Source organism: Sturnira hondurensis, unplaced genomic scaffold (assembly GCF_014824575.4).
Source record: "Sturnira hondurensis isolate 20B ecotype Veracruz unplaced genomic scaffold, ASM1482457v3 Scaffold0014302, whole genome shotgun sequence".
NCBI classification, from domain to species: domain Eukaryota; kingdom Metazoa; phylum Chordata; class Mammalia; order Chiroptera; family Phyllostomidae; genus Sturnira; species Sturnira hondurensis.
The window spans coordinates 5,232,933-5,246,649 of NW_028086933.1; the positions used below are offsets into that span (position 1 = coordinate 5,232,933).

At 37.2% G+C, this 13,717-nt stretch overlaps 1 protein-coding gene across 4 annotated transcripts in view; it reads right to left on the bottom strand.

The window, feature by feature from the left end:
* Positions 1–628: 628 nt before the first annotated feature.
* CABCOCO1 (ciliary associated calcium binding coiled-coil 1) overlaps positions 629–13,717 on the bottom strand; it is a 114,886-nt gene continuing 101,797 nt past the window's right edge. For all 4 annotated transcript variants that reach the window (XM_037062700.1, XM_037062702.1, XM_037062701.1 and 1 more), the window contains 3 exons: positions 7,359–7,481; positions 6,813–6,953; positions 629–841 (listed from right to left, as the gene is read on the bottom strand). In XM_037062700.1, the coding sequence (XP_036918595.1) occupies positions 767–841; positions 6,813–6,953; positions 7,359–7,481 (339 nt within the window). In that variant the 3' untranslated portion in view covers positions 629–766. The remainder of the gene's footprint in view (positions 842–6,812; positions 6,954–7,358; positions 7,482–13,717) is intronic.

The window sequence follows — 13,717 nt, forward strand, 5'->3', positions numbered from 1 at the left end:
TCAACCACTCTACTGGAATATAATGGTTAAGTTTAAGAGCTCTGTGAGTTTGATTTATATTTAAGATTTTTACAATCTATATATAGGTTGGTCTTTAATAACCATTTATACACTGCTTCTTTTTATATAGGTCATGTATTCTCCTGGGAGAGTAACAAGATTAGAAATAACAAATACAGTGCAGAATAAATTAAAGTGCTTCAAACTGCATTATATAATTTCGGAAAATTGTTTTCACACTGAAACGTTTAAATAAGAAAACCAAACGATTTAAGGAAAAAACTCTAATATATGCATTTGAATAGCTGTTGTTTAGCAAGTTTTACCCTCAGTGGTGTGGTTAGTGGTATCTGGTAACAGTACTCCTTAATGTGGCAGTTCATTTGGGCCACTATGGATAAAATCATCATTTTTTCTTTATTTAAAAATGTTGGCTTCATTCTTCTTGAAGATGGATAACATTTATTAGTCAAAATGTCAAAGGAGGATTGTAAAAGTAATTGTGTTTTTATATATAATTCTCCAAACTCTTGTAGACAAAATGTTCTTATTACACTCAGTGCAATAAATTCAGAGGCTGTTATGAGACAGGAGATAGCAAAATTGGGGCCAATACTTTTCTAATTACTTAGGATAATAAAAAGTGGGGCTTGGTTTTTCCTCTCTAAACTAAATATAGGAGATACGATGCTCTTGAGGGTCTATTATTCTGACTGGTTTCGTTTGTTTCTGTGAAGTTTGGCATCACTCTCTTTGTACCGAGTCCTCAGGCCTTTTTCAATTTTTCTATTCGTGCATTAAAGGCCTCTTCCTGTATTTGCAGCTTTTCGTTTATCTCGGTCTGTGAAGACAATCATAAAAAAGTGGTTATGATGGAGCTATCTTTCGCTGCACATTGTCTTTGTGGTTTTGACACACTATAGTGCCTAAAGACAGACATTATCCCTCACACACCTTCCTGTTTTGCAGACATAGCTGTGTTTCAGCCTGTAGTGATGTGATAACACTTTATCATATTTCTCTGCACATTCCCAATGTATAGCATGTCTGCTATGAACAGGAAGTGGTATTTGGACAGCCATTTTTCACAAAGCCTTGTGTTGGAAGATAGGATAATTTATCTGTATTTTCAGACAGACTTTACCAATAAGCACTGAGTCAGAATAACTGCTCAGGGCTCAGTTATTGCAATGTTGTTGGTCTCCCCACCCCTTTGCAATAAATGTTTTTGTCTCCTGTGTAATGCATTCTGAATGGGATCCCGGACAGCTTCTGGTGTGAAATAACAACACAAATAATCTTACAATTAGAACAATTTTCATAATTAAAAGTATTCATCAAACAATATAACTCCTGGAATTATGCCACGTTGTAGTACAGTTTGGGTGAAAAAAAGGAAGTGATTGCTGACGGGTTTTAGTGTTTGCTACAGCTGCGATAGTATTTAGCTTCTGGCAGTGATGATCTGTGGGCTAACACTGCTACCTGCACAACTCCCAGAATATTTTCCTGTTAACTGAACGTAGTAGCTCTGGAAATGTCTTCTTGTCTTCATGATGGATAATAAAAGCATGTATAGAGAAACCAGTGGTGGGTGATGTGGTATAATCGGTGTTTTTGTTTAGATGATTTTTAAAAAATCTACAAATATATGGAAGTAGTTTATACATGTATGTTTACAACTAATTTGAAGTTTAGAATGTTCGTGTCTATAAAATAATTTGAAGTTTTCAAGGTAATTATATTTGGAGAAATTTATTTTAATGTATACAGAAGACACTTAAAAAAATCAAGATATAACGTTTCATTCTTATTTATATCTTTATGACCACAATAGATAGTTTTGACATGTTCATCCTAGCTGCTCTATCTGATGAGATTTTGTTTTACCTTCACACAGTCAGAATCGATATTTTTTGAAAAGATCACATTGGTGTAAATTCTGGATCCTCGTTTGAGTACCAGGTTTGTTGGTTCGTTTGTTTGTTTAAGTTTTATCAAGCCTCAGATCAAACTCTGTCCTCTGGTTTTTCCTTTGTTCCTTTCTTTGGTGGTTGGGTGGAGGAGGCAAGGAGGGATGAACACATTCTCCCAGGTCACAAAGAAACGGTCCTTTTTTAGGAGTCTCTAATCCCTTGGGCATGATTCTGGGAGAGCTGAAAAGAGGGCACCCGTCTAGGAGTGCGGAGACTCAGGATTGGTTAGCTCAGCAGCCGTGGGCAAGACACTGCACTGCCTAGGGTCTTTGTTCTTACCTAAAACAGGAAGCAGTTAAAATTTTTTGAGTTAATATTACATGGTAGCTCTTAAACGCAAACTTCCAACTCCTACTTTTGTGATATATTCACCAATGTTATATTTCAGTGATATGATGTGAAATATTTCAAAAATATGCTTTACAAGGATTTAAGATCACACCATCCCATGCCATGAAGACCACCTATGCCAAGAAACAACACCGGAGATAGTTACCTTTAAAGGACTTGATGTGTTCATGGTGCTTGTTTTGATGACATTTGGTCAGGCCATTTTAATGGTTGGAGGTGGGAGAAAGTGAAAGTGAAATTTTTGTGTAGATTTAAAAAAATTACCTGGTGTTTCTTTGGCTTACTAGTGAAATATGAACTATGAAGGCCTTAATCTTATCTAATAAGCTTCTCTTTGTGTTCTCTATATAATACTTCATTTATTGGCCCACTGTCCTATCGTCAAATACTTATGCTGGTCTAGAACACACACAGTAAATAAAACTGCTGAGATACTTTCCTAGTACTATTTTGGAGCAGCCAATGTAGAGAAACAGTGAGCTAGTTTAATAAAAGCAAAGAAGAATTAAATCAAAAAAATATGTTACTCCTACGTCTTTATGTTATGCAACATATTAGACCATATCGGCACGAAACGGTTGGGAGAAACAATCTTGTCACAATTCCAAAGGGTGGGAAACACTGCTCTCCCTAAAGTGACTCTTCCCACTTTCAATTCTGTGCCACACAAGGACGTTTTGGTCCCAGATAGATCACGTATATGACCGTGGCCCCATTAAGATTATAATGGAGCTGGAAAATTCCCATTGCCTAGTGACGTCATAACCATTGTAATGTCCCAGCACAGCACATTACTCACGCATTTGTGGTGGTGCTGGTGTAAACAAACACACTGTGCTACCAATCATATGAAAGTACAGCACGTACCAATTATGTACTGTGCACACTACTGGATAACAATAATAAACAACTACTTTACTGGTTTATGTATTGAACGTACTACACTTTTTAACATTACAGTGCAGCCTTTCTACTTATAAAAATAGTTTGCTGTAAAACAGTATGCTGTGTTATACAGGCAACAGACTCACACACCTCACGTTTACTGCGTTTCTTGATTGCATCATTCTCCCTTGCGCTTCATTTAGTCTCATGTTGTTTTGCACAGCAACGTACTGTAGAGGCTTACAGCCTGAGAACATAGGCTGTATTGCAGAACTTTGGTGTGTTCGATGATGATGGTGTGGGCTTGATGATGTTCGATGCTAAGTACACTCTGTGGTGTTGGCGCAATATCGCCCAATGACACATTTCTCAGGATGTATCTCAGTCATTAAGCAGTGCCTGACTGTCATGTGTTCTGTGCCCATCAATAATCTCATTTCTTTTCAACTAAGGACAGAGGTACTATCATCTTCCAGGTTCTGTTTCACTGTCTCACCAGGATTTTTTCACACTCAGCTGGAGACCTTCCTGGTGTTTCACTGAAATGGAATTCATCTGCGTAAGTGTGGGCTTTGGGGCAAGGATGCATGACAGTAAGGTGCCCATCTAACAGCGTGGAGTAATGTTTAAGATCCCCAGGCCACCATGGGAACCAATACTTTAGACATGACCAGCAGAGCTGGATGGAAACACTCCTTGTCTGGTCCAGAGCACACTGTCATTAGCCCACCATTGCTCCTTGTTATTCCCTAGAACTCTGCCGAAGGGACCAGCTGTCCCACACCAGCCAGGATTGGGATGTTCTGTTTCCTCATAGGAAGAATGGGAAATGCGTGGCCTGGGCTCAGTAGCCTCTCAGTGGTCACCACCTTGATCTCACTCGCAGGTTTTCTAACCTGGAAATTCAAGTTGATCTAAAAATACCTGTAGGCCCAAGATGTCAAGCTTCCCTCAATATCTTCATTTGATTTTACCCTGTTGCATAGACAGGGCCAACAGCCAACATTTAACAGCGAGACTCTAGTGTTAGCATTCATATTTTTCTGAAATGTAATTCTTTAAATATATTAAAGTTTGCTCCACTGGGTATAATCTTTTATTATACAATTCAGGGCCAAAATAATTTCATTTTGAATGTATCTTTAAAATTAAAACAACTAAACTATAGAACCTTAAAATGTTTGCTCTATTCAGTATAATTTTAATTAACAACTCAGGGCCAAGATAACTTCAATCTTAATAAATCTCTAAAACTATAAAGCGAGTCAATGGGAAAGTAAGTGGATTAGCATAAAAGAATTTAAGGATTTACACTGCATTTTTAGAAATTTCTGAGTTATATAAAGTGAAATATGCCTCTAACCACAGCTGGAGAAGGAGCTCTGACAAATACTATACTTAAAACATGATCTCTCTACTGCCTTTTCCTCCAAAAATATAATAGCAGTGTGATTTTTAAATACATGAGAAGAAAAACCATTGGAACACTTTAAACATCTTACAAGCAGCAGTTTATCAAATGTTTCTACAGCAGGCCATCGTATTTGGAAGGTCTAGAACCACTGACCACTGGCATGTGGGTACTTCTGAAAAGGGATGCGGCAGTTTGAAGAGCCAGGAACACTGGAAGGCAGATTTTAGAACTGGAAAATAACTTACCCACCTAAAACAAGGGGAGAGATTTAGGTAAGAGGAGAGTGACTACCCAACGTGGAATCTGACCAACACACAAGGGTAAACACTGAAAGAGTGCCACGCCACGGGGGTATTAAAATCCAAAGTAGTCTGGTCGTGATATTGGAGGTTATGTGTGTTTTGTGGATACCTCTGGAATTTGAACTAGAACCCAGTTTACAGCTCTCATTCAGAGTCTTTCGCCAGTTTCTGATCTTGGAAACTCTGGACAAATGGCTCAGTCTCCTTGTGTCTCTCATTTCTCAATTGATTTGCCAGAGAAGTGCCTGCCTAATATGGCCAGAGTGTATTAGGATTATTGGAAGAAAACACATAAGGAGATTTGCTATCTTGAAACACTGAATAAATCCACATTATCATGTCATTTTATTGAAATATTGGCAGTGATTTGGCCCAAGCTAATCCATGAATCCACTTAACATGGAAATGATTGTAGCACCTAAAGGATCCACATCCTTCACCTTCAGTCCAAGTTCTTTCTATGTTGAATTATATTTAGATGAACCAGCTAATGAACTTCCAAGCCCAGTTAAGGATAACTGCAGGCCAGTGGGACAATCATGAACATGTATAGCAGTCATATTCCTCCTGTTATAGAGTAGTGTTATAAATGCTGCAGACTCTAATATTTAAAAAAATCAATGAATAGTTAAAAATATACTCACTACATGAACATAGCCTTGGTAAAATGTTTTCAATTTTGGGGGCCTGCGAACAATTCTATTACTGTCTAGTAGTTCCTGAGCAATAATTTCAGAGCCACAGGATTGCAAAGGAGCCCAGGGCCATGATTATACATAAACTATATTTAGATGAAATGTTATCAAATCTAAAAAGGAGATATGTTATGAACTCAGTTTAATTCACTGCACTCTGCCCTTCCACACAGTAACCAGTTATTACATTCATGGGGTTGTTAACAATAAAGCTTTGTGTAAAACGTGTTCTTCCACTATTTCTGGTAAACACTAAATACTCCTTATTAAGCCAAGGACTTTGGCTGATTCTGTTGGCATCAAATCATTAAATGTTCGTGTAAATAGTGCATTAACATTTGATGATTCAACAAGTAACAAGCTATGCTTATGCCAGGCTAATCTTTGCTCTTTCTAAATTAGTTGTTAATACAGTGAGCTTCTTATATACAGTCTCATGTTTAGACATCAACTAAATCTTTCCCTAAGATGCATTAATATTTTAAACATGTTGTAAACTGTCTTATTGATTCATGGTCATTTCTGCAAGAAATTATAAGTCCTCTCAAAATATGCAATTCACTTATTTCATCACTTTGCCTGGGCAATGATGCAAGTCTTTGTGTAGGTAGAAATGTTTGTTTTGTTTTGTTTTTTTTAATGGAAAAAAATTAAGCATAACGCCAAGCCAACGGATCCATCATTGGCACTTCCTGTTGCGATGGCTGTGGCCGTCACGGGTTTGCGCAGCCGTTGGTGTGAACTGCTTCGCTGTTAGTAATAGGTGGGAAGAAACAAACTATATGAGCGGGAGTTCAAAGATTTGAAAATCTGTTTTTGGAAATTTAGTGAGAAAACAGCTGAGAATTATACTTTGATCATCAGTGTTTACTGTTTCCAGAAATGGACTGTACTCTCGTCTGAGCAATTTTTGTGTGACAAGGCACAAAGTCTTTACTATTTTTTGGGTTCGATGCTGAATGATTTCTTAAACTGAAAGCACACAAGACACTATGTGCTCTCAGTGGATCTATTTTGTGATCTCATTGGGTCTCAGATGACTCAACTGAGAATAACGTGGAGATGTAAAATTGAACTCCTCCATAAGCACTGCTCTTGCTGACTGAATGTAGGTATTACAGACACTAAGGATGAGGCTGGCTGATTAACCAGTAATGAAGTAAGTGAGCACACTGTCAAGGCTGAGTACCTGAATGCCGATTAAAATGTCATCTGTGACTCGAGCCAGCACTGATTTTACATCTTCAACAGTGAAACCAACCAAAGCATCAGTGTCTGAGGCGCTGGCTTCTGGCCGGGACTCCTGAGGGCCTAGTTCTTGATCCAGTTCCTGGAATATGGAAAGTAAACAAGGCTCAGGGACTTCTATGCAGCCCCAAACTTCTCCCGGGTGCTTTTCTACCAGGAAAAAGGTCAGTCTATCAGGAGGTTGTAACTCGACATCATCCTACATTTTCATTATTTATGAGTATCCCGACAGATCACGTCATGGTGCTGATGGTGCTTACTTTTGGGAAAGTGAAGGCAGAGACTGGGGAAAGTGGAGTGGGAAAGATTAAAATTGCAGAGCCACCCTCAACTGGCCCACCTGTGAATCAACGCTGAAACAAATAGTTACATTTAGCTAGGAAAAATCAGAGTGAGAGAAAACAGAAAAGCAATTGCTTCGTTTCCTCTCAGCCAGAGGGAATACTATGCTGAGATAGGGTGAATTAAGACACAAAAGGAAACATACCTCTATTTCTGTATCCAGTGTTGGGGGTGGCTCTATGAACGCTGAGTAAATATCAAAAGAGATTCCTTCTTCTAGAGGGTTGGGGAACAGGCCACCTGAAGGTTTGACAGTTTCTATCATTTGCTGAAGGGGAAGAAAAGAGCTGTATTATGATAAAGCCTTTTGTGTGTAACCACAATTTACCATTTCAGCTCTGTATTGGATAATGAGCATTTTCTTCTACCCACTGTCTAATTCCCTTGCTATACTATGTGGTTTAGGGCTTCATTCTGTACTTCTCTGAGCTTTCATTGTTCGTGGGTCAGTGTCCCCTTCCTAAGCTTGCTGCTTAAAAGCTCTCTGTATGTAGAGACAGTATTTGAGATACCCTGCACATCTTCTCCAATTTTGGCAGAAGGTCATATGCTTAAAACATTCAATAACCGCCTGATGGTTTTCAATATTACTCAGCAAGATATACAACTAACTATTCTCGGAGGCAATAGTAACGTGGCCATCAAGAACTTGATAATGAACTTGATAACACCACTAAAGGTTAATGTATGAAGCTAGCACACAGTAAATCAGAGATTCTTACAAAACCAATCAGAAACCCTGAGGGCAAAGCAAGATTTTCGCTGGAAGCATTTCCTAAATCTGTAGCAAGAGTGTGTCGAACGGAGGAAGGGTGTCGGTTGGTTAACAGAGGAAAGAAGAAACAGGAGTTGAAGAAGTCAACTTCAGTGGTGTCCATCTCGCCACAGAGAAAGAGTAGATGACTGCACTGACGTCATTAAATGTCTGAATCATTTGATTAGCCCCTCTTGTTCTAATTCCCCGTTGAACACCAACATTTTGATCATAATCTGACTGTGCATCTCTCAAATGATCTGTAAAGATAGATCCACTTCAGTGCTCCGATTCTCATGCTGACTGCATTCCTTACTGTAAATCTACAAATTGATGTTCTAGTTTATATAGTAAGCTCCTTGAGCCTGTTTTTGTAGCCTGAGATGGATGCACTAACTCTATGCTGACAAAGTCAACTCTCAGCCTACAAGTTTGAAGACAGTATTCTGAAAATGTATACATTCAAATCATTATCATTCCATGAGGCCTGGAAAAACCCTAAAATGATCATACATTCATTTTTTTAATTTCACATGAACTTACATATTATAATATTTCATCATTTAAATGTTATTTATTTTTACTTGAAGAAGTTTTGAAATGTACTGGAGGCTAAGTTACTGCTTGGCCATACCAATGTATTTTACATTGAATTCATATTTTTATTTTATTTTATTTTTTTAAATTGGTAATATAATTTATTAAATTTTAAAGATTTTATTTATTCATTTTTAGAGAGAGGGAGAAAGAGAAGAGAAACATCAATGTGTGATTACTTCCTGTGCGCCCCCTACTGAGGACCTGTCCTGCAACCCAGGCATGTGCCCTGACTGGGAATTGAACCAGTCACCCTTTGGTTTTCAGGCCAGCACTCAGTTCACTGAGCCACACCAGCAAGAGCCATATTTTTAATTTTAATTTGATTTTATAAAAAGTTGCTTCTTAGTATACATATATAGAAGAACTGGAGTGTCTTAACTTGACAATCAAGTAAATTTGGAAACCAAGAGGTTAAACAACTGGCTTAGACAAAAAGTTACTCAGTGATAGGTCTGGGAGTCACACCCTGGTGTGTCTACTTCTTGGCCTACCCAGTTTTCAGTGAACTGTAACATGTCATCATATTGCCATACTTGGAAACTATTGATATTATTAAGCCCTTAATCTCTATTCTGTTAGATGACATCATGCCAGATTGTTTATCTTAAGTTGACTAAATACTAATCAAAATAGAATATCAAGAAACATATCAGAACGGTTCTTTTCTCTCATCACATTCATAAGCCTGTTTTTTTCTAGATGGAATATACAAACATTTGCAGCTTCCTACCAAACTAGTTGTACCTTTTTTCTCAATGCTTGTATCTTCATCCTCCACCTTATCTTGCTCTTTATTTTACCAAGCCAGGGAAATGAAACAGCTAAATATGTTTTAGTGTCCTCTGAAACATTAAAGGTAAAATAAGTAGGCTGTGCAAGGGAATACAGAGGCAAAGGAAGATGATTGGTGGTACAGACCATAACATAGGGTGAGAAATAGAAACTTAGGGGGAGTGGTGGTAAGTGACACATTGAAAGGAGAAGAGAGAAAGGAACTGAATGGAGGTTACTGACTTTACTGCAGGTATTGAGCAAGCAAGTGTGAGCCCATGTACAAGGCACAAGTACATCCTCTTAATGAAGCCAAATTTTCTTGGTTGCTTTTGCCATGTTTGCCTTGGGCTATGCTTTTCCATGCACCGGCTGGGCCTTTCTGATGCTTTTCTCTCACCTCTTGGTGGAAGTTCTCAAAAGATTCCCTTTTCATCCTGTCAGAGGCAGATTATACTATCTTCCCACCTACCTGTGCCCCTTCTTCTACTGGAGTATACATGTAAGTGTAAATAGATATTTGTGCTCAAATCTCTTATTTTACAAAAGATTTTACTTATTTATCTTTAGAGGGAAAGGGAAAGAGAGAGGGAGATAAACATTAATGTATGGTTGCCTCTTGTGCGTCCCCTGCTGGCAACTGGCCTGCAACCCAGGCATGTGCCCTAACTGGGAATCGAACCGCCATCCTTTGGTTCGAAGGCCCATGCTCAATCCACTGAGCTACACCAGCCAGGGCTCAAATCTCTTATTTTATCCTGCATACCCGTGTGTTCTGGATTTCTTTATAAGGCTAATCTGAACCACTCGCCAGTCACCCAGTTTTCCTGGCCTTTGGTGCTGTGTACACTGGGCACACACTCAGAAACTCGGAGCGCCTCTCTAGCTCCACGTCACTTCTTTGGTGGAATGAAGCTCCATTTATCTCCCCAAACCTGAAGCTCTGACTGAGAGTCGGCTTTTCTTGGACTTTTACGAATTTAGCTCATACAACTAGCCATTTGATTTAATCTGCACAAAGCCGGGGGTGAGCATTTCATTTCTTTTCTTTTCTTTCACAGGGTGTTTGGCACACTACCAGTGAACCAAGCCATGGCTACCTTTTCTCTTTCATGAAGAGCTACATTTGTCTGTGTTAGGAAGACGCTGCAAGGGAAAAAAAGGGTCCTAATTTCAGATGAGAGTAAATACAAAGTCATCTCACTAATAATATGAAAGTGTACAGTCAGATACATAGATTGAAATAAACACAGTTCCCAGAAGCATAACAGTCATTTTCCCCCATTAAATAGTATTTTTAAAAAAACAAGTTTAAGAAAAATTAGAATCAATAATTGTGGTGAGAGCACAGAGCCAGCAAATATGTTTAAATGAAACCGTCTGATGCAATACTTTCTTTAAAAAAATACAATTAGGCCTTTGTATTTTTTTTTTAACAAAACCTCATGTTTTACAACATCACTGGTTCAGTAATAAAATCTATTTAAAACAGAGAGACATGGTCAGCTTTATTAAGTTAGATTTTCTAAAAGAACATTATAATTTCCTCAAGTCTATGAATAGTTGAAGCAAATTAAATAAAGCTAGTTTTATAACTATTTTTATACATTCTTGTAGAATTGTAATTGTCTCATATTTTTTTCCTCAAAAGTCTAATATGTTACCTTTTAAATCTAGAAAAATAAAAACAGAGAAAGGATCAAATACGTTTATTAAAACAACCCTCCTTTTTGGAACCCTGATTTATCAACCCCCCTTCTTCTACAAGAGAATAGCACCCATAATCTTCAGATCAAGAAACAAAGGGAAAGACTTTAAGTGACTTGCCTGAGGCCTAAGGCTGAGATTAAAACTCAGGAGTTTCTGATTATATACATACATCCATTTGGCCAAATGATTGGTTTTGCTTGACTTTCAAATACCCCCTAAATATTACTTTGAATGTAAAGCAATAAATGTGTTTCTCTTGCCATTTTTGAATGCTTGCACACAAATGGATATAATAAAAAACAATCATGTTGTTCCATGTGAATGCCGTTTATATTTTTTCAGATAATGAGCAGACCATTTGAACCAAGGTGAGTACATTAAAAGCTCTAATAAAGAAGAGAATAGATTTCTAAACTGAATAATTGGCTGTTAAGGGAACATACAATAAATAACATCTACAGATGTGGTCGCTAGAAAATTAGTTTTAGATAACTTACCGATATACCTTTCCCCCATATGTTATCTGTTACATGAAAATTAACTTAATTTAGTTATATTGTTCATTATGTGTACATTTCATTAGTGTTATTTAAGACAGTTTACAATCTGAGCTTTCGCTGAGGCATGCTATGGTATTTAAAGAATATCAAGTAAATGGATTTTTGGCATAATTTAATACCCATAAGAACAAAGTTTCATCATCAACCATTATGTAGCTTTAAAAAAAATCCCAGATCTTTACTTACTAGCCAAATAAAATCACTATAAATCTTTTGAGTTTATATCTTCAGTATGAAATGGACCTCTAGCGTGGGAATAAAGGATAAGAATTTTGAAGCCTTCTGGAACAAAGTACAGGGTCAGTTTAGGTCTAAAACCATACTTACAGGAATTCAAATCTGCTTTCAGATCTTACTGTGTCTGAGAATTATAAAGCTTTTATCTGAAAAATATGTTACTTCATGCTTTTTTTCTACTTTATATGATAACATTATTGATCCTATTAACTCTTATTGTTTCTTTTTTGTTGTTATTTGGTTTCTGTTGTTTGTTTTTGTTTTTTGCTATTTATCTTGTTTATTATTTTCTCTGGAGAAAGTACAGGTGACTTGTGGGTCGTGTTTGTCCTTCTGAAATCTATGATTAAAGTGTCAATTATTAAATTATTCGAGACATTGAAAATGTCATTCAGACGACAACTCTCCACAGTTTTGAATAGCAGACAGCAAGATAAATCTGTTAGACCCTTTTGGAGCTGGAGGGAACACATACAAAACTCTGGTTTCCTTTAAAAAGGCATTTGTTTGGAATTGTCAAAAGATGACTTCATATGTAAATAAGAACCTACTAAAAAATGTCAAAGTTTTAAAAAGCAAACTTTATTGCAAACTTTTCCCAATACCAAGGAAAAAAGGCACAAAATTCCTGCAATGATTTAAGTATTTTTCCCCCACAAGAGGAAAGCATTGCTGATTTGCAAGTCTAATTAAGAAGTACTTGAGTGGTTCTGGGAATTTTTAACAAAAAATTGTAATCCACTGCCCACAATATACTGCACGTAAAGTAACAACATATGAATACCACCTGCAAAATGCAGTAAACTCTGGTAATGTCATACTGAGGCCATAAATTTAAAATCAAAAGAGAGTAAATTCAAAAGCTAAGATTATCAGAGAAACTAAATTAATTCATTTCTGAAGTGTTTTTCTTTTGTGTTCAGGCCATTACAAACTTCTTAATATACCCTTCTACATTCATAAATGTAGAATATCAATTCTGCTATGAGATCCTCCTCCTCCTTTGCATTTTTGACTTGGAAATAAATTTGCAAATGCAGCACATTAATTTTCTTTCCTATGCTTAATATGCAGTATTTACATTCTGAAAAGGTTCAGAATGTTGCCAGGCTTCTGCAGGGTATGAATAGACATCTAATAGCAACTTCTATTTTTACTCTAGCATACTGGTAGTTTGAACATTTATAACTTAATAGAGCTTTGAGACCATCAGATCCACATGCTAATCACCTGCACAGTGAACGGTAACACAGTACAAGTCAGGACAGGAAATGAAGACTACTCATTCCAGCTGAAGCTCCAAGTAGGAATTTAAGTTGGCAGGCCACACTCAACCAATCTGCAACCTGGCAGGACACTCCAGTTAACACCTCATGCCCATTTTTATTTATATGTCTTGATTTGATCTTGTTTAACTTGGGCTTGAAATAAAAAAAATAAAGTTAGATAGTTAAAGAAACTGATTCCAGAGTATTTTAGACATCTTTAGTATTTCAAGCATACTTCTGCTTCAGGCCAACACAATTTGAAAAGAAATCTGAGTACTCCTACCTTAACGACCTCAGAAAACAAAATCCTCTCTAATGAATTTGAAAAAGAGTGCCTTCTTAGAGTAAATGCAATTTAAAAGGAAAAGATCTGGCCCTGGTACAAATATTTCCTGAGGGACAGAACTGTTCTTCAGATACCCAGATACTTGCAAACACGGCAGTGATCTGGGAGACAGACCACTGAATTATAGGCTTTAGCTTTGGCTCTATTCCTGGTTGTGTGATGCTAAGAAAATCCCTGGGCCTCAGTTTATTTATTTGTAAAAGGAGGATGATGGTAATTGCCACCTGGCTACTTCTTTGAATTGTTTCAAGCACAAAT